The sequence below is a fragment of the Dama dama genome, chromosome 33 (genome assembly GCF_033118175.1).
Source record: "Dama dama isolate Ldn47 chromosome 33, ASM3311817v1, whole genome shotgun sequence".
NCBI lineage: Eukaryota > Metazoa > Chordata > Mammalia > Artiodactyla > Cervidae > Dama > Dama dama.
The window spans coordinates 73,097,472-73,118,777 of NC_083713.1; the positions used below are offsets into that span (position 1 = coordinate 73,097,472).

Sequence of the window (21,306 nt, forward strand, 5' to 3'; positions counted from 1 at the left end):
CAGACACAAGCACGTGATCTGGTTTGGCCACAGTGAGGAATGTGGATTGGATGGCAGTCAGCTAAGGGCCCTGGGATGCCTTAGGCAAATGGTGGGCTGGACCGGTGGAAGTCAAGAAACAGGGGTGGAGGTCTTCAGTGGAGACTCGGCTGTGAGGGAGATGAGGAGGGGTCGTCAGGCCGACTCCCACTCCCCAACTCTGCTGCTCTATGGGTGGTGGATGCCCTCGAGGCCCAGCCCTGCAGGAGGTGGGCTGTGTGGGCTGAACTAGGGCGGCCGCCCTTCAGACGCGGGAGGCCAGGTGGGCAACTGCTGTCAGAAAGTTCACGGTCGAAGCTGCTTAAAGTGGGGAATGGAAAGCAGTTTGTGGTGAGATCTTGCTGGCCTCGCCCCTGCCCACCTCTCTGAAGGTGGACACTGAGGACCCAGAATAGCCACACATCAGGGCTCCTCTGGACCTGGGTCCGAATCCTGCCCTTGAGCAAGTCTCTGACTTCCCCAGACCTCAGTTTCTTATTTGCACAGCTGGGTTTGCATCTTGGGGGACAGTTCACTTCAGTCACTCAGTTGTGTCTGACTCTTTGCCACCCCATGGACTGCAGCCCTTCCCTGTCCATCACCGACTCCCGGGGGACACTCTTGGGAGACAGTGAAAGTAAAGTCGCTCAGCCGGGTCCGACTCTTTGTGACCCTATGGACTGTAGCCTACCAGGCTTCTTTGTCCATGGGGTTTTCTAGGCAAGAGTACTGGAGTGGGCTGCCATTTCCTTCTCCAGGGGATCTTCCCAACCCAGGGATTGAACCCAGATTTCCTGCATTGCAGACAGACGCTTTACCGTCTGAGCCACTGGGGAAGCCAGGGGGACAGTGGTAACTGTTAATTGCAACAGTGGGTCTGAATGTCCTAAGTAGTGTCCATCGCTGGGTTGTACGTCACACCAAAATCCAGAAGCAGGCATTTATCCAAACACCACACCAAAGGGATACACGCTGTCTCTAGTTGCTGACGGGCCAGGATGTGTCTGTTCTTGATCCAGAGTGATTGTTCAGATGGGTGCAGCACAGCCCAGGCTCCGTCAGGCTGACCTTGTGTTCCTGGGATCCTTCCCACCACAAGAGAAAGATGGTGACATGGTCTGAGTGTGTCACCGGCTGGCCTGGGTGCCAGCCATGCTCCCGGGCCCCTCTGTGCGACCATGTCCCCCACAGCATCTATGGAGCACCTTCTGTGTACCCTCCATAGCCATGCTTCCTAAAAGATATACAAGCCCCAGTTCTCAGAACCCAACAGAATGCACAGACAAAAACAAAGATATCCTATAAGTGCTTCATCCTTCTGGTTGAAAACAAAGTCTACAATTACATGCATGCTGCAACTGGGGGGTATTTCAGAGTGCCCAGGCCATCTCAGCATCTGTCATCCCATTGCAGCCTGGTGACCCCAGTGCTGAAAGGGGTCCCATTTTATACTGAGGACATGGAGGAACATTCCAGTCTTGCAGAGCTTAACAGTTTGCCCCAAGCCATGCAGCTGACTTGTACAGACATACACTCAGGGTACCAGCCCTCACCCCACCCCAAGCTGTTGGTCTTGGGCCCAGCATCCTTCCTTCATCCGTAAGGGAGACAGTTAGGAAAGAAAATCCCAGGATCCCCTTGCAGCCGGAGGATTCTGTGGCCACCTCTACCCTCTCCACAGCCTCAGAGAGGTGTTTCTCCTCGGGACCCAGCAGTAAAGGGATTTCACAGATTTGCCCGCCAAGGACAGGGGTTGGGGGGGTAGCCAGGCGTGGTCGCCCCCAGGGCGGGAGGCAGTTGGGCAGGGCTCAGCGGAGGCTTCTTCACTTGGTGGCTGTGGGCTTTCTCGGGGGCCAGCTGGTCCTGGGGGTGGGCGTTCAGAGGGTCTCGGGGTTCTCCCCTGCCTCCGGTGCTCCTGCAGCGCTGGTGGTGTGGCACGCTGATACGCTGACCCTGCGGCCAGGAGGGCCTGTGTCTCCCTGGAGCAGGACCTCCTGGCCTGAGCAGGCCCGGGCGTGGGCATGGGCCGGGCCGGGCCATGTGCGTCAGAGGCTGGGTTCCAGCAGCCGCCGCACTTGTTCACAGGCAACCCCTCCAGCCCCAGTGAGGCTGAAAGCCACTGGAGGGAAGGGGGTGGGCAGGGGCCCCAGCATGCCTGTGTGCCAGGCGCGCCTCACCCATCACCCGATCCACTCTTCAGCACAGCCGTGGAGCCCACCCTTTCCAGAGAGGGAGGGGGCCCGGGGAGGGTCTGGAGAAGTTGGAAACCTTGGCAGGTGGGTCGTTGTCCAGTGATTGTCATTTCTCGGCCTCTGTGTGTCCAGAGGGGAGGACAGAACCCTGAACGGCCGGGGAGAGGCTGGGAGCAGGAGCCTGCGGGAACAGGGAGCACTGCTGGGGGCAGGTCCTCCCCGCGCCCCACAGCTGCGTGTGTATGTGCGGGAGGGAGAGAGCGCTCACGGGCAGTCAGATAGCGTGTAGGCGGGTGCGCGCCTGTGTTATCATACAGCTGGTCATGCTGGATGAAGGACGCTGGAGGAGAAGATACTTCCGTTTATGTAGTAGACAAATGCGCAAAACAGGCAGCTCTAAGGCGACTGTGGGAAGCCAGAAAGGTGCCTGCCCGCCCCCGGGGAGGGTCGGGAAGCGGCAGAGTGGCTGCTGGGCCCTGCCTCTTGGCCTGATGCTGGCTCCGCAGGCGGGCTCCCTTGAGGAGAGGCCCCAGGCAGCTCACCTCCGGTCTGTACCTGGCTGTCGTGCCTGTAAGCACTGCCGCACGCAGTCCCGGCCTCTGCGTGTCTAACAGGGGAGGCTCGGACACAGCTGCTCGGCCCACAGGTGCGGACAGGTCCGACCTGCCCGTGAGCAGATTGGGAGGCCCGTGCCCCAGCGCCCCCAGCTGGACAGGGGCAGCGCTGCAGTGCCCGTCGGACCCGTCCCCCTGTCCCAGCCCCGTCCCCCTGTCCCCCTGTCCCAGCCCCCGGCGCGCGCCGTCATGCTGATGCGGCTCGGCTTGGATGCTCCACAGCATCGCGCCCCCCCCCGCCCCGTCCCCCTGTCCCAGCCCCGTCCCCCTGTCCCCCTGTCCCAGCCCCCGGCGCGCGCCATCATGCTGATGCGGCTCGGCTTGGATGCTCCACAGCATCGCGTCCCCCCCGCCCCGTCCCCCTGTCCCAGCCCCGTCCCCCTGTCCCCCTGTCCCAGCCCCCGGCGCGCGCCATCATGCTGATGCGGCTCGGCTTGGATGCTCCACAGCATCGCGTCCCCCCCGCCCCGTCCCCCTGTCCCAGCCCCGTCCCCCTGTCCCCCTGTCCCAGCCCCCGGCGCGCGCCGTCATGCTGATGCGGCTCGGCTTGGATGCTCCACAGCATCACGTCCCCCCCGCCCCGTCCCCCTGTCCCAGCCCCCGGCGCGCGCCGTCATGCTGATGCGGCTTGGCTTGGATGCTCCACAGTATCGCGTTTCTCCAGCCCCCGGGTGACGCCCCGCCTGAGCCGCAAGCGGGCGCTGTCCATCTCCCCGCTCTCAGACGCCAGCCTCGACCTCCAGCGCATGATCCGGACCTCGCCCAACTCGCTGGTGGCCTACATCAACAACTCCCGCAGCAGCTCGGCCGCCAGCGGCTCCTACGGACACCTGTCAGCCGGCGCCCTCAGGTGAGCCGGGCAGGGGCCCAGGCGGGAGGGTCTGCACAGGCCATCCCAGGAGAAAGACGCGACTTGGATCGCTTTTCAATTTGTTAAAGTGTAGTTGATTTACAGTGCTGTGTTTCTGCTCTACAGCAAAATGATTCAGTTAAACACATATTCTTTCCCACATTCTTTTCCATGATGTTTTATCCCAGATATTGAATACAGTTCCCTGTGCTATCCAGTAGCATCTTATTGTTTATAGGACTTGCTGTATTTGTAAGTCAGCCGACTCGCGACTAATCCATGAATTCAAAACCAGTAGGGCAGATGTTGAAATGTGCCAACATTTGGGTACATCTTGATGAGCCTGTTTTTCACCCACCAAACAATTTCTGATGTGATTAGTTACCCTTACCGAGCCTGTTGTGGAAGCTTCCATCACAAAGTCAAAGGCAACTTTCCTTCAGTGGGTGTCACCAACCAGCACTGGGGCTACTGGAAGTTAGATACTGACTTGGCCCTCACGTGTCTGGGCTGGCAGAAGCCCCCCTCCTGGGTCACAGCATGGCACACCCAGACCTCCTCAACACTGCCTACCCTGTCCCCTCTGGGCAGCCCTCGGCTGTTCAGAGAACTCAGACCCGAGCCAACCTGACTGAAGCCCACGTCCTTCCCATGGCCCTCCAGAAAGAGGGCAGAGGGCAGATAGGAATGTCAGGAGGGCTCGGCCCAAGAACCAGGACGAGGCAGGATAACAATGCATCTGTTATCTTTTGGTGCATGACAGAACAAACAGAAACCAAGAAACAGTTTGGTAGCAGTTTCAAACAACAATAAACATTTACCATCTTGCACTTTAGGAGTTTGAGGCTGGCTTAGCCTCAGGTCTCAGGAGGTTGCAGTCAAGATGTCGGCCAGTGACACTCACCTGCGTCTGGGCGTCTGTTTCCAGGATGGCTCGCCCTTGGGGCTGTTGACTCAAGCTTGAGTTCCTCTTCACAGGAGCCCCCCTCCCACATGCTGCTTGCGCATACTCGCAGCATGGCAGCCAGCTCCCCTTCCTCCAGCCCCCAGGGGAAGTGATCCCACAGAGAGCAAGGAGGAAGCAGCAGCATCTTCTGTGACTTAGCCTCCGAGGGTACCGTTTCTCCCTTGATAGATCCTGTTCTGGAAAGAGTGGTTGGTTCATAGGCAGGTGGCCTGGTAGAGCTCAGAAGTGCAGTAGGAGTTCAAGAAAAGAGGAGGATGTGAGGGCTCGGCATGCACTTCCTGGACGAGGGGCCATTAGAATGGACTTCAGAGGCCAAAATGGGCTCAAGTTGTCCAGGAGCATCAGGGATACAGGGGTGCCTCTCAGGCATCAGAGCAGCGAAGGGCCAGGATGTGGGGAGTGACTTGCCAGGGCAGAAGGCTGCATCCTGAGACCACAGGCAGTGGGGAGCCACAGCTGGTGCTTGAGCGAGGTAGAGTCACAGTGATGGGGAGCAGTCAACAACTCGACCATCCTGAGCTCTGGGCAGGGTCTTGCCTGCCCTGGACGCGTGAGCCTCACAGAACCCTGCCCCCCACCCCACCCCACCCCACCCCCACTTCTTCACTTTGTCTGCCCTTCTCTGCAGCCCAGCCTTCACCTTCCCCCACCCCATCAACCCCGTGGCCTACCAGCAGATCCTGAGCCAGCCGAGGGGCCTGGGCTCGGCCTTCGGACACACGCCACCCCTGATCCAGCCCTCGCCCACCTTCCTGGCCCAGCAGCCAGTGGCCTTCACCTCCGTCAATGCCACACCCCCCCAGCTCAGTAGCAGCAGCAACTGTCTGAGTGATGCCAATCAGGTAGGTGGGTGCAGGGAGCAGGGGGCCACCAGCTACTCCTGTGAACCCAGGGAAGGCCAATCGTGGCCATCTCATGCCAAGAACTTGTCAAAGGACTCTGGGCACAGGTCTGGCCGGCAGGATACCTCTGGGCAGAGACCACGTGGTCAAATGGGGCTTGGGCTGGATGCCCGGTCGGGGGACGCAGCCTGGGGCTTCACACTGCCCCCACTCCCTGTGGACAAGTGCCCAGCCTCAGTTTCCTGGCCACCTGTCTAATAAGACTAATGAACAAATGGAGAAACTCTAGGATTCAGAGTCAGGTGTCATACAGGGACTTCATACATAGCACGTGACATGGATGAAACAGATGGAGTCGTGGCTCATACTGTGCAGCTTAGTTTTAGAGCGTGGCAGCTCTAAACTTTTTGACTTTCCCAATGGTCCATGGACAGGCCTGGGCCCACTCACACAGTACCTGGCACACACGCAGTGCCATGAGCATTTGATGAATGAACGAGGCCCTGTTTTGCAGATGAGGAAATGTAACTGGTGTCACAGAGACGGTATCAGACAGTGAGAAGGTCACAGGCCTCGGAATCAGATAGCGTTTTGAACCCTGATTTGCCCGAAAGCTCTTTCAGCCTGAGCTGACGCCCCTGCAGGGTAGGGCCTGCCACCTATATTAAGTCACTGTACCTGGGTCCACCTGCATCCTGGTTAGCACCCATGGTGACAGTTTGTGAGTGAAGCACAGGCCAGTTTAGGAGCAGCTCTTTTCAAGAAAGTTCTCCCCAGGCCTCCAGCCAGCCACCCAGCACCTCCCCCAGATGGTGGCTGTCGGCTTTTGTCACATCCCCTGACACTTGAACTGTGGTGCTGGAGAAGACTCTTGAGAGTCCCTTGGACAGCCAGAAGATTAAACCAATAAATCCTAAAGCAAATCAACCCTGAATATTCATTGAAAGGACTGATGCTGAAGCTGAAACTTCAATACTTTGGCCACCTGATGTGAAGAACTGACTTACTGGAAGACCCTGATGCTGGGAGGGATTGAGGGCAGGGGGAGAAGGGGACGACAGAGGATGAGATGGCTGGATGGCATCACCGACTCAGTGGACATGAGTTTGAGCAAAATCCAGGAGATGGTATAAGACAGGGAGGCCTGGCGTGCTGCAGTCCATGGGGTCGCAAAGAGTCAGACACAACTGAGCAATTGAATAGCTGACACTGTAGCTCTAACCTGCCTGTCCCAAGGGACCACACTCTTCTGTCCTGCTCCCCGAGTGGCCAGGCCCTATCGTCCTCAAACCCAGAGTTGCCCCTGACTCGGAGGGCTGAGAAGTTGAGGCCACTGAGTCAGGAGTGGGGGTCCCCAGCATTTCTCAAAGAGAGGGTCTCCTGCTCCATCTCTGTGGGGTGGGGGCTACATAGTGGGGAGGAGGGCACTGATGGGCCAAGTTCTGGGCTCTCCTGGCCATACCCCTGGCCTGAGAACCGAGCTGGGGTTGGGGGAGGGAGTGTTTCTGAAACTGCAGTCATAAATGTTGACATAGATCGTCTATGTGCAGAAGGTCCCAGAGGTAAAACCCCAGGAAAACTTGGGAGGTCCTGCCCGCGTGCGATGGGTCCCTCTGTGCTCCCTTCTTTCAGAACAAGCAGAGCAGTGAGTCGGCCGTGAGCAGCACCGTCAACCCCATCATCATTCACAAGCGCAGCAAGGTGAAAACTGAGGCTGACGGCCTGCGGCCAGCCTCCCCACTGACCCTAACACAGGTAACCTGTCAGCCGTCCTCCGGCCGGGGCCCGGCCTCATCCCTCAGGGGCTGTGACTCTCTTGGGAATGGGTGATGGACGGCTTGCATGAATGAATGAGTAAATGAATGGCTCATGAAGGCACACTGCGAGTTCAAGGAGCACTGGAGCTGTGTCCCTGCTCCCTGCTCCCCATGTGCTCATGAGGCAGGGATGCTGGGTCTGCAGCACAAGCCCCAGGTAAAACTGAGCCTAGACGGCTCAGGCCCGCCCTCACTCCCTCTCCCTGGAGATCTGTCCCCCACCTTATCTCCTGGACAGGAGGAGTCACATCCGCCCAGAGGCTCCCCCCACCCTGCCCCGCCCTGCCAGCTGCTGGGTCACTTTGTCTCCTGCACCGCATGGTCAGCTTTGGAGAGGTGGCGCTTTAGGGACAGTGCCTGGTTTGGCTGTGGGCCCCCGGGTTTGCACAGGGCCTGGTGGGCAGTAGCTGGGAGATAAGGCTTTCTAAGGACTCAGTGCCGAGCTGAGGGAGTGAGTGTTCCAGGGTGCAGGAGGGGAGAGGGGACAGGTCCTGGTGGGAAGGAGAGGAACAGAGCCACCTGAGGCCCACAGTGGGCCTCTGAGGTCCCTGGAGATCCTGCCACTTGCTCCAACACCAGGCTGGCAGGCATGCAGCCCCAGCTCCTGGGCGGGTCAGCGTGCGGACTGAGCCCCAGGGCCGCCTCTCACGGTACCTCCACCCATTACTGCAGAATCAGCAGCTGTGACACCAAGTGGCCTGGGGGCCTCTGGTCCCCATCTCCCCTACATCTGCCGGACCATCCTTTATCAACCCTGTAAGCCATCGGGCATGCTCCGGGCACTTAATTTTTATGAAATATTAGGTTCTGTTATTGTCAGGCAAACACAGGGGTTGGTGACAAATTCTCCTCCCTTCACTGACGCCAAAGCATCTCCGCGTGATGCATGGTCTCCACGCGGCCGGCCATCATCGGGGGCCGTTGAAATTGATGAGGACAGCAGGCATCCAGGGGAGATAAATGCGCTGGAGCTGCAGGGACAGGACTGTGGGGCATCGGGGGTCGGTGCAGGCAAGGGCGCTCAGCCCCGGGGAGCCTGCTGCCCTTCCTCACTCAACCTGGCGTCGGGGGGCCGGGTGGGGGGTGGCACACAGCGCCCTCCCTCTGCCCAGCTCAGCTCCCACCTCGTGTCAGGAAAGGACAGGTGTTTATCACCAGGAGGCCGTCACCATGTCACTCAGGGCCCTGATTCAGTGACCTGACTCGTTTGCTCCCTGACTCACTTGCAAGGTAGACGGGCTCTTTCTCTTGGCAGAACAGAACAAGTCCCTCCCCGGCTTCAGCCCTCAGACTCCTGGGCTAGGATGCCGCCCCACTGAATCTGGAGGCCTGGCCCCTGCTCAGGTCCTCTGCTCAGGTCCACCTGGCAGCCTTTTCACACCTTTTCCGAAATAAGCAGATCAGGACGCTTGAGGAGTTATAAGGTTATCTCCAGTTTTTCTGGAAGTGCAGAGGCGTTCTGAGGCCCCTCCCATTGCTAGGCATTCCGGACAGAATGTTCCCGCCCCTCCTTTTAAGGTGGGCTGAGTGCTGCTGCCTGGGGACTTACTGAACAGCATGTCATCATTTTCCAGAACGCAAACATTGATTGTAAGGTGCTCTGGGAAATGACACCTAAAACCCGCCTCTTGGAGGAGGCCTTGCAGCATTTTGGAAAGCTGGTCTTGGATGCGAGTCTGCTTCAGCCACGGGAGGGTCATGGGGCTGGTTTCTGCCCCAAGAAATGCACACTCAGCTTTTGGAGGGAGGCTGAGGTGGGGGTTGCAGCCTCCGATTCATTGAATCTCTGGAGCCTGCGGGGGCTGGGGTGCCTGGCTGTGGGGGGAGGGTATCTGTCCCCGCACTCAGCCTGAGCTATGAATGCTTTCCCTGGAGGCTCTTTTGAAAAACAGAACATTCCTGCCATTTTGGAAATAGTTTGCAAGTAAAACAGGTCCCCTAACATCTGCCCCTTTGCCTGGCTTTGCCATGAGCCTGCCCCGTAGGCCTGGGGGTCCTGGGGAGGCCTCGGCCTGCTCTGGGGGGCCTCGCCAGGCCTGCCTCCCAACCTGGCTGCAGGCCAGGGGTTCCTGGGGAGGCCTCGGCCTGCTCTGGGGGGCCTCGCCAGGCCTGCCTCCCAACCTGGCTGTCTGGGCCTTTCCCCAGGCCCTCTCCTGGAACCACTCAGATTGTGCCGGGCTCCCGGCTTTGAGGCTGCCCCCCACCCCCGCCATGAGCTCTGTTAGCATCAGCTGGGACGGGGGCGGCCCTGCGGGGTTTACTCTCAGCCTGTGGCTGCTTTGGCAGGAAAAGGCTTTGTCCTCTTTGAAACGCATTTTGGTGCCTGTAATTGTGGAAGGCGCACCTTAGGGGCCTTTCCTTCCCCCTGAAATGGGCACATGTGGGCTCCAGCGTGGCCAGAAACATGAACCCAGACCTAGGCACTGTGTTCTGGAGGGAACGGTCAGCCTCCGCTTGAATGTTAGGGTGCCTGACTGTGGCTGCAGCATACAAACACCCACATTTTAGGCCTGTTGCAGGGAAGCCGATGCTGGGAGAGTACTCTGGTTGCCATGGATGACCCTGGGAGGAGGGGACAGTACAAGGATAAGGCCAGGCCAATGTGTGTGGAGTTTCTTTTTGCCTCCAAACAAGAGCCAACCCTGTTCATTTACATGCTGTGAACACAAATGCCCCATCCCAGCCTGTGGGGCCCACACCGGCTCTCCCTGGAGGAGACCACATCTGACAAGCAAAAGTCACTGTCTCCTGTTCTCGTAGCTGTGTCCACTGGACCCAGGATGTGATGGGACACCTGCGTGATGACAAGCCAGCATATGTGTGTGCTTGTGTGTGCAGGCATGTGAGTGTATGTGAGCGCATGTGTGGCTCCACCTAGACCAGCCCATGGGTCCTTGGCACAGCCTTCACGGGGCTGACAGTGACCAGATGGCTGCCCAAGGCTCACGTGGGTATGCTCTGCCCCACTCCCCCAGGAGCAGCTGGCTGACCTCAAGGAGGACCTGGAGCGAGACGACTGTAAGCAGGAGGCTGAGGTGGTCATCTATGAGACCAATTGCCACTGGGAGGACTGCGCCAAGGAGTATGACACCCAGGAGCAGCTCGTGCACGTAAGCCCCTGAGCGCCTGCGCCTGGCCTCACGGGGCCTCCAGGTCCTCTGTAGCGAGAACGGGCTCCCAGAGGTGCCTGGACCACCTCCTGGGCAAGTGGGAGGCATGATTACTTACCAGAGCCTTACTTATGTCTGAAATGGGGCTTACAAGTACATATGTAGTACAAGAGATGAAAAAAATAGGAGAAAGTTAGAAGGAAAAGGAGCAATAAAATAAAGCCCAGAATAAAGTTAGTATTAAAAACCAAGTATTCTGAGCTAGAGGTCACATACACATCTCATTTGTTTTTAAGCTTCCTGGCAGGCAGTGCAAAGAGGGAAAGAGGATTGGTTAAGTCAGCCAGTGCCCACAAGATAATAACAAACCTAACACTGAAATCGGAAAGAAGTTTCTCCCATGGAGGAAGGAATTGGTCATTTCCTCTTGGAGACCATGCAGATTCTCAGTGTCCTTGGGTGCAGTTGAATGATAACGCCCATACATGGACTGAGCTGCTTAAAAATGCCTAGTACTGACAGATCAGGAGACCAGAGAAGATCATGAGAACTGGGTGTGCTCTTCAGGGTCTGCCTCGAAGCTCCCTACAGCAGCAGCCACTGCGGGCTAACTTGTGCAGTGGAAAAAGCAGGGACAGGGGCTTAAGGCAGGAGGTGCCTGGCCTCCTACCTGACCCCACCACAGCTAGCCAGGCTGTTCTGAACAAGTGACTGCACCTCTGGGAGCCTCAGGTTTTCCCTCCTGTAAGTAGAGGTGGAACCCACCCTCCAGAGGGCTGAAGGCTGACTATGATACCTGCATAAACACTTAGCAGAGAGCAACCCTCCAAACACAGAAGGTCTCTCCTAGCTCTTCATCCCTGTTGCCCACACCAGCCAAGTGTTCTCCTCCTCTGCATCTAGAAAAGAACTTCAAGTCAAGAATAAGTCTCCCCCAGTCCCAACACACACACACTTTAGTGAGTGAGTGTCTATAAAGATGAACCTACACCAAGCTGACAGCTCAACGGCTGGGTAAATACACACAAACACACATACACACACACACACACACAGTGGTCACACCTACAGGCCATCCCACATGAGTTACCTCCTCCCCAGGTCTGTGAAACCAACATTTAAGACACTACCCACTCCCCCTGCTTACTTTTGTCATGAGCTTGCACTCAAAGACTCTAGGTTTCTTTTGCCTTGGGGTTTTTCTCCCCAGATTCTCAGCCAGGGGACTGGAGTTACTTAGCAATCCATTGCTGCTGATGTTGAACCTTTAAAGCAGGGTCTTATCTAATCCCTCAGGGACTCGAAGATAACTTTTCAACCTGTGCCACCTCTTTGGGTTAAACAAGTCTTAAGGTGGAGCCTGGGCATGGGAGCTGTGAGCTTTAAGCCGATAAGATGAAGAGAGGAGAAAGAGAAGATCTGAGGTGGGAGAGGGTCCAAGCAGAGGGGTGGAGTGAAAGTGAAAGTCGCTCAGTCACATCCGACTTTTTGCGACCCAGTGGACTATACAGTCCATGGAATTCTCCAGGTCAGAGTACTGGAGTGGGAAGCCATTCCCTTCTCCGAGGGATCTTCCCAACCCAGGGATCGAACCCAGGTCACCCACATTTCAGGCAGACTCTTTACCATCTGAGCCACCTGGGAAGCCCAGTGGAGTGGAGGGGAGGATGTTAAAGATGCTTTAGCAAGGACTGAGTTGGCTCCAAAGAGCAGGAAGGGGATTCCTCATGGAAAGGCAGACAGTCCAGAAGTGGGAAGCAGGGCTCCAGCTGCAGGCTCCTACCTGGGCCCAGGGCTGTCACTGGGGCTGTAGGTGACCACCTGCATCTGGCCCTGGAAGGAGCAGGGTCCCATGAGAGGGGGCAGCCTGCTCTGCTCAGCTCTATCTCTCTCTCTGCCCCCTGAAAAGATGGATGGCCCAGGCACACACATAAGCTAGAGCCCCTAGTCAATTATTAACAATTTGTTGCTAAGTAAACCAATAAGAAAAAAATGAAAGGCATTGTCAGGAAGCATTTCGATCATTTGAAAAGCTTTCAGAATGGAAAGTGAGGCTAATATGGTAAGATTTCCCTGGAAGTTCAAAGCGCTGTAGCTTTTGCTTATCTCGGTGTCAGCATTTGTATGCATAACAGTCTGGCTTGTCACCTGGGGCAGAAGGGCCCAGCGGTTTTCTGTCTCACAAAGCTGCCCGTGTCCACATGCTCAGCTCTGGGCAGCCTTGTAGGCTGCAAAGACCTACAGCAGCACTGTCCAAGAGAAAGACACTGCCAGCCCCAATGCCAGGCACACATGTAATCTTACATTAGCTAGGAGCACATTTAAAAAGAGGGAAAGGAGACAGGTAAAATCAATTGGAATCATATAGTTTGTTTAACCCAATATATCTAAAATATTATCCTTCCTGCATGCAATCAATATAAAACAAACTTTCTGAGCAATTTCACATCCTTTTTTTTTCATTCTCAGTCTGTGAAACAGGTATGTGGCTTACACTTCCAGCCCTCCCTGGTTGGGATCTTTCAGGGTTTCAGCAGCCACAAGTGGAAAATGGCTACGACCTAGGCCAAAGCAGGTCCAGAGGTGGGGGGAGGAAGTGGAAGCTGGGGGAGGGAATGGGGACCAAGAGAACAAAGAGGGAGGATGGGGATGGAAGGGGCACTGGGCCCCGCCTCCTAGCTCCTCGGGGACCTAAAGCTACAGGTAGGACACAAGAGACTTCCTGGTGACTGTCAGAGAGAACCCCCAGTGGAGAGGACCAGTATACTTTGTCATTCTGCTGTGTGAGTGACAAATGCCAGTTACCATCCCCAGTTAAATGGGCAGCCTGAAAGATCAAGGCCATATAGGTCCCAAGGCCCTATCCAAGTAGCCACGTGTTCCCGGCTCAGAAGTGGTAACAGCCCTGCTCCCATGAGGACAGCAGGCTTCAGTTACATCATCAAAGCAAACAACTGGAAACCAAATGTCTACCGAGAGTGGCTTGTCCTGTTTCCTGTATCAGAAAACCTCCATGGCCCTTTGCTCCCCATCATCGGAGAAACTGCCAAGCGGGGGGACACAGGTGATGGGCCCAGGGCGCTGCTGGTTGGGGTGGGTCTGAGGCCTACTTGTCCAGGGAAGGCTGACTGGCCATGCACTTCCCTGCCTTGCCCAAAATGGCCCCACCTGAGGGGCAGGGCCACCCCACTCACCCACCAGCCCCCACCCTGCCACTGCAGAGTGAGCTAGATGTCTTGGGCTGTCCCACCTTGCTTTCTGGGCATTTTATCCTGGGACAGTGCTGCACAGCGCCCAGGGCATGCTGTCAGTCAGACTCTAGCTCTGTCCTAGGCAAGCCACTTTAACAATCTGGGCTTTCGTGAAAAGAAGACAAAGCTAACATCTCACGGGTCACTATCAAAAAGAAGAGGATGCATTTATGTTTCTGTTGTAATAAAAATGTTAGCGAACTCCCTGACAGTCCAGTGGTTAGGACTTGGCAGTTTCACTGCCAGCATCCTAGGTTCAATCCCTGGTCAGGGGACTGAGACCCCACAAGCTGTGGGGTCTTAAAAGAAAAAAAAAAAAATGTTATTTAAAACTTTCTGGAGCCATAGGGGCAGTCTTGGGAGAGGCTGCTCATGTACCCACTGTGAGCAGGTCTGCCTCAATGCAGCTAATAAATGCCTGCTGTTTGCAGCCTGGAAGCCTCATCATAACCACAAGTTTTCCATAGACTAGAGCCCAGCCCAGACTTGATGAGCGGGGGCGGCTCTGACCGTCATGGATGGTCGTTTGAGTGACTAATGAGAAAAAGCAGCTGAGCTAACTCACGAGGAGGCGTGGGCGGCACGTGGGTGCTGGTCCGCGCGGTGGGTGGTCTGCACAGACCAGGTGCGGTCTGGAGGGGTGGGTGGCTGGGCTCACCCCGCTCCGTGGGCTTGTTCCTGGCAGCACATTAACAACGAGCACATCCACGGGGAGAAGAAGGAGTTCGTGTGCCGCTGGCAGGCCTGCACGCGCGAGCAGAAGCCCTTCAAGGCGCAGTACATGCTGGTGGTGCACATGCGCAGACACACGGGCGAGAAGCCGCACAAGTGCACGGTGAGTGGCCCGGGCTGGCCCCTCGGCCGGCTGACGTGCGGCAGGGTGGGCATCGCTGACCACGGAAGGGCCCGGTGGAGCAGCTTTGGAACAGTGCGACAAGATTGTCAATGGGGCCTCCTGTCTGCTCCTGCCTGGTCTGGAGTCCAAGGGGCCCCTTGTTCTGTCTGCGGCCCCATTCGTTCGCTTACTCTCCCCGAGGCGCGGTGCATCCAGGTACCTGCGGGGGAGGTGTGCTGGTGTCTCTGTGACCAGGAGCCCCAAAGCTACGCCCCACTCAGCGGCTGGCCCTGCAGACTGTCCTCTGCACAGGAAAGAGTTTCACTGGATAGTCACAGGTTGAGTGATGATGGTTTAAAAGTCACTTTGGCCGACTTAAAAAAAAAAAAAGTGAACACAATTATAAGGCCTTTTGGACAGTCTCCCTTATGGAGTCAACAGGATTTGCGACTATTTGGTGAGACCTTTATTTAACACGGAGGAGCCTGGTAGGCTGCAGTCCATGGGGTCGCGAAGAGTCAGACACGACTGAGTGACTTCACTTTCACTTTTCAGTTTATGCATTAGAGAAGGAAATGGCAACCCACTCCAGTGTTCTTGCCTGGAGAATCTCAGGGATGGGGTCGCCCAGGGATGGGGTTGCACAGAGTCAGACACGACTGAAGTGTCTTAGCAGTAGCAGCAGTTATTTAACACACAGGAATTTCTCCCTCTTTCAAAGGGGCAGGCCATTTGTATATCTTCTTTGAGGAAGACTCTATTCTAATATTTTGTCCGTATTTAAATTATTTGTTTTTGTTGTTGAATTGTAGTAGTTTTACTAGACTCTAATTGGATATATGATTTGCAGGTATTTTCTATACTATTCTATAGATATGCTATTTATATTCTATAAAACTTATTCTATAGGTTTTCTTTTGATTTTCTTCATAGTTTCCTTTGAAGGATAAAAGTTTTTGATATTCAGAGAGTTTGTTTTATTGATATTGCTTGTGCTTTTGGTATCATATCTAATAAACTACTGCCAAATGCAAGGTCACAAAGATTTATCCCTGTTTTCTACTGAGAGTTTTATGGTTTATAGGTATGTAGTTTTATTTATATGAACATATAAATATATACACATATATATTTTAATAGTGTAGCCCTTCCATTTAGGTCTTTAACCCATATTCATTTAACTTGTATATGGTGTGAAGTAAGGATCCAGCGTCATTCTTTTGCATGGTTTTACAGAGTTGTCCCACCCTATTTGTTGAAGGGACTGCTCTTTCCCCATCCAATGGTCTTGGATCCTTGTTGAAACCCAATTGACCCTAAATGTGTGAGTTTCTTTGTAAACTATCAGTTCTCTTCCATTGATTGCTATATCTGTCCTTATGCCAGCACCCCACATGGCCTTTTTTAATTGAAGAATGGTTGATTTACAGTGTTACGTTAATTTCTGCTGTATAGCACAGTGACTCAGTTATATACACACACACACACATATATTCCTTTTTATATTCTTTTCCATTATGATTTATCTTAGGAGATCAGATATAGTTCCCTGTGCTATACAGTTGCTTGATTACCATAGTTTTGTTGTAAATTTTGAAATTGGGAAGTGTCCATCTTCCAAATTTGTCCTTCTTTTGCAAAATTATTTTTGCTTTTCTGAGTCCTTTGCAGAAGTTGTTTTCTTAAGATCCTGAGTGGTAGCAAACCATAGCCCTCCGACATGAGCTGTAAGCTACAGAAACGGAAGGCCTTGGAGCCAAGTGTGCCCAGCCACACTGGTCAGGAATAAGGGGGCAGATGGGAGGGATGAAAGTTCCTGCTGGGGTTTACCTGTCATTCTGGGGGCAGTTTTCACAGCTACACTGGATGCAGTTGCAGTATCTTTGGAGTAGGTAACTCTTGCAATGATCCTTCCCTCCCTCCCTTCCTGCCCCTCTCTCTGGCTCCCTCTTCCTTTCCTAAAATGTTTCTTGAGTGCCAAAAATGTTTCTCTTTGCCAGGCAAGATTCCTAGGAACACAGAAATGAATAGGACCTAGAAGGTATCTGCTCTCAGGGAGCTTGTATCCTTGTGGGAAGGCCAGATAACAAAATGATTAATATAATTATAAACTGCATTAGGCAGTATAAAGAAAAAAGGGTGTTATTATAATTAAGAAAATCAAAGAATTGCTCTAGGAGGAGTTGACCCCAAGACTGAGAGGGAGTGGGCCGGGCCAAGGCCAGGGTGGGTGGAGACAGGAAAAAGCTTCCAGCCAGAGAGGACGGTGTGTGAAAGGCCCCTCACGCGGAAGAACTTAGTGGGGTCAAGGACTAAAAAGGAGAGAGACATGGCCTGAGCCAGGGTCAAGGTGACCTGCTCCCTCAGCAATGTGGGGGACACTGGATTTTATTCTTGGCACATTTTAATGCATAAGAAAGTTCTAATCAGGGAGGGGCATCATGAAACTGTTGAAAATGATATTTACCGAGTTTTTAATCATATGGGAAGAGTCTCATAATGTGCTGTCGATTTTAACAAGCAGAATAAGCAGCTGAATGCTCGAGATGTTCCAGTTCTGGGACCTGCAGGGTCCCAGAATGAGACTTGCCTGGAGGTCAGCAGTGCCCGTCCTGGGCCATGGAAGGTTTCATTTGCCTCCTTGCACTTTTCAGTCTTCACGTTTTCGAGATGTGTCATTTACGTGATCAGGAGGGAAGGGAGATGTTGAGAGCCGCGCTCCTGGCTGCACCTGTGGGGCAGAGCGGACCCCAGGGCTGGGAGGCAGCAGTGGACCAGCCCGAAGGCTGGGCTCCCCGCACTGTATTTGGGACTCGCTGTGTCCGCCCTCACTGACCAAACCCTTCTGTTCCCAGTTCGAGGGCTGCTCAAAGGCCTATTCCCGCCTGGAGAACCTGAAGACTCACCTGCGCTCCCACACCGGGGAGAAGCCGTACGTGTGTGAACACGAGGGCTGCAACAAAGCCTTCTCCAACGCCTCAGACCGCGCCAAGCACCAGAACCGCACCCACTCCAACGAGGTACCCGCCTGGGGCCCCGGCATCGTCACCCTCACCCCATGGCTCCTTGACACCTGCAGGCCGTTGGGTAGCCTGCAGATGTCACTCCCTGCCACCCCCTGCCGTGGGAGCCCAGCACACAGCCGCAGCCCCGTCCCCACGGTCCAGCAGCAGCTGATGGCACGCTCCAGCTCCTGGTGCTGCCTGGCCTGGGTGGCTGTCACCCTCCCCGCCGTGGGGCCCGGAGCCCCCGGCAGAGCGGAGGGGGCCCGTGGTGTGGGCTGTACCTGCCTCCCAGTCTCTCCTAGGGCCAACCACCGTCACTCAGGTAGACTCAGGAAAGGGTGTCTCTAAAAGGTTAGGTACATTTTGGACCCCAAAGGGACTTGCTTTGATAAGAAGTCAGAGGAATTCTCAAAAGTATCAACTCAAGAGTGTCTAAAGACAAGAGATAGCTTGGAAAGGTGTGTGTGTTTGCAAGTATGTATGCGCCTGTGTGCATGTGGTTGTATGTATTATGCGGGGAGGAGGTCTGGATATGTACTTGTAAGTATGTGTACACATGTGGGTGTTTATATACATGTTCAAGTGTGCGTGTGTTTGTGTGGATATGCATACCTGTGTGTACATGTCTGTGTGTATACATGTAGACAAGAGTCTGTTTATATGTGGATGTCGTGTGGGGTGTGTGTGTGTGTGAGCGAGCTCAGGACTGCGCGTCAAAAAAACCCTGGGTTTTCATCCCACTCCTGGGTGACTTGGAGCCAGTGTCCTTGCCTCTCTGAACCTCTTTCCTCAAGAGAGAGAGCAGAGTGTTCAGGGCTGTCTCACTGACGTGTAAGGAGGTGATACACTCACTGATAGTAAAAAATCCCAACATGCCGATGGCTAAGCTGATCACGCCAGGCACTGTGTTCCCTCCCTCCACAGGCTCTGATCCGTGTCTCCAGTCTCGGGAGGTGGGACTGAGGGTCTCGTTAACCACATGCTTACCTTCAAGAAAAGGTGGCAGGCGAGGCCGGTGGAGTGCGGCTCCATCGAGGGGTCCAGCGCCTCCCGACAAAAGTGCCGCCAGCTCTGCGGAAGGACCGGCATCAGGCCGACGCGCAGCGCTCCCCTGCGGGGTCTGCCTTCCTGCCTCATGCGTGACGCCTCTTCTCTTCCCAGAAACCCTACATCTGCAAGATTCCAGGCTGCACCAAGCGGTACACCGACCCCAGCTCCCTCCGGAAGCACGTGAAGACGGTGCACGGCCCAGACGCTCACGTCACCAAGAAGCAGCGCAACGATGTGCACCTCCGCGCCCCCCTGCTCCGGGAGAATGGGGACAGCGAGGCCGGCGCCGAGCCCGGCCGGGGCTCCGAGGACAACGCCGAGGCCAGCAGCACTAGCCAGGCCGTGGAGGACGGCTTGCACGTCAAGGCCATCAAGACAGAGCGCTCCGGGGTAAGCCGACTGGGCGGCAGAGGCCCGGTCCACGCCCCGCCCCAGGAGGCCATGCCCCGCGGCAGGAGAGCGATGCCATCTGCCCGGGCCCCTCCCCCCCAGAAGTGCAAGGATGTCCCTCCTCTCTCCAGCTCAGTATCCCTTCCTTCACCACCTCGGGCCCCCACCGAACCTGTCTTGACCCAAGTGGGTCCCATTCTGCTAGGCTGACCGTGGGGAACAGGATGCCTGCCCCGACTCGGTCAGGCTACAGGGGGCGGGTGGTTCCCGGTGGCTGACTTTCCCACCGGCCCCCCAGGCTCTGCAGCCGCCCCCCACCCTTCTGTCCTGTCTCTGCGTCCTTGCCCTTCTGACCTGCACCCCTTTTGTTCTAACCACCTGTTCTTTGTCTCCGCCTCTTTCTCCTGACTGTACCTCCCCTAAGGATAGACGGTACTGAGGTGAGCAAGGAGCTGGGTGGGGCTGGGGGAGGGCTGGCATGAGTAAGGGCGGCTGGGGTGCTTGTCCAGGTTCCTCAAGGGCCTGGAAGGCAGCTTTGGTTAGGTAGATAGCAGGTGCTGCAAGTGGGGCCGTCAGAACAGGTCATAGCTGGCAGCAGGGGTCAAGTGTGCCGTCACAGGAGGAAGCCATGGGGTCCAAGCCTGCATGAGGATCAGGGCAGAGTGCAGGTGCAGATCCAGGCTGCAGAGGAGGGAAGGACAGACCTCCAGAAGGTCTTGAGTCCTGAGGTGAGGAAGGTGGGCAGTGCCACGAGCAGATGAAAGCACTGCAGCTTCCCTGGAAAGACCTAGAATGTGGGACCTTCAGGCCAGGAGTGAGCCTGAGATGCTTCATCCCAGGTGAGCCTTATTTGGGCTCAGATCCCAGGTCCCAGTGAAGGTTGCCCACATTCTGTGAAGTTCCGCACTGTACCCGTTTGCCTTGACTCAGAGGGAGTGCTGATTTGGGGAGGGTGAGGGCAAGGACTGCATCCAGCAGCTACAACCCCTGCAGACAAACTCCCTTTCTAACGACCCATCTCCAGCCTCTTCAGCAGGCAGCAGGTCAGCAGGCCTTCACTCTTTCTTGCTTCCTTCAGCAGCCCATCACTGCTGTCAGGATGCTTAAGTCTCCCCTTTTTGTGTTAATTTCATACGGCTGCAGCAGCCTCTGTGGGGCTCAGCTTCCAAGTGTTCACACACCGAAAGCTCTTCAAGCAGAGCTCCGGCCCAGACACTGGCTGGAAGAGCTTAGGAGCACAGCAGGGAGGCTGTGTGGGGGGAGAGGGGCTGTTGGTGGGAGCCTGACGATTACCCGATGCCTTCTACTTGCCGGGTTGTCTCCATCTATCCGTTGACTCTCTCCAGGGGGCAGCTCAGGCCCAGCTTATAGTTGGGGAAGCCGAGGTTCAGAGAAGTAATGCTTTGAAAGCTCCTCCATGCAGCGGCTTCCTTCTCGCCCCCCGCCCCCACCTCCCCAGGTGTGCAAGAGTGCTGTGTTGGGTGGCAGGGCCCGTGGCTTCTGGCACCCTCTGAGTCGGCGCCTTCTTATCATGCCCCCTGCAGCTGTGTCAGTCCAGCCCCGGAGCCCAGTCTTCCTGCAGCAGCGAGCCCTCTCCCCTGGGCAGTGCCCCCAACAATGACAGTGGTGTGGAGATGCCGGGGACAGGGCCCGGGAGCCTGGCAGACCTGAGAGCTCTGGAGGACCCGCCGCCAGGGGCTGACTCCTCCGCCCTGGCCGCCCCCTCTGCTGGTGGCCTGCAGCTGCGCAAACACATGAGCGCTATGCACCGGTTCGAGCAGCTCAAGAAGGAGAAACTCAAGTCACTGAAGGATTCCTGCTCGTGGGCCGGGCCAGCTCCGCACAGCCGGACCTCCAAGCTGCCTCCCCTCCCGGGAAGTGGTAAGTGGAGGCCCCAGATGTGCTGGTGGGGTGGGAGGGAACCCAGGGCAGCACAGTGATTCACACCCACCAAACACCATGTGCTCTTGAGAAGATAGATCTTACGAACCCATTGCACAGTTTTGGAAATTGAGGTTCAGAGAGGTGAAAGTGCTTTGCCCAGATTACTGGCAGAGCTGAGACTTAGCCCAGGCATGAGTGACTCCAAAGCTGATGCTCTTCCAACTACACCATGCTGCATCCCATAACTCCTCAAAACAGGCAAACTCAGCTCCGATCATCCTGTTCCTCATGATCCATTCACTTGTCTATCAGGCACCTGCCATAGATACCACAGCAAAGACCCTCGGCAGGACAGTGAGATATTCCAGTCCCTATGGTGAAAGGCCATGCCAGAAGATGCAGGATGAGCCAAGTAGCACCAAGGACAGAGCTCAGGGTAGTGAGAGAAAGCAGGGCAGCTGGGGAAGAGCTGGGAGGACTT

At 55.7% G+C, this 21,306-nt stretch overlaps 1 protein-coding gene across 1 annotated transcript in view; it reads left to right on the forward strand.

Annotated features, from left to right (window-relative positions):
• GLI2 (GLI family zinc finger 2) overlaps window positions 1-21,306 on the forward strand; it is a 260,200-nt gene that overhangs the window by 233,762 nt on the left and 5,132 nt on the right. Inside the window, exons 6-13 of the mRNA XM_061135214.1 lie at window positions 3,473-3,674; window positions 5,270-5,483; window positions 7,116-7,238; window positions 10,276-10,410; window positions 14,347-14,496; window positions 17,352-17,516; window positions 18,663-18,941; window positions 20,486-20,822. Coding sequence (XP_060991197.1) covers window positions 3,473-3,674; window positions 5,270-5,483; window positions 7,116-7,238; window positions 10,276-10,410; window positions 14,347-14,496; window positions 17,352-17,516; window positions 18,663-18,941; window positions 20,486-20,822 — 1,605 coding nt within the window. The remainder of the gene's footprint in view (window positions 1-3,472; window positions 3,675-5,269; window positions 5,484-7,115; window positions 7,239-10,275; window positions 10,411-14,346; window positions 14,497-17,351; window positions 17,517-18,662; window positions 18,942-20,485; window positions 20,823-21,306) is intronic.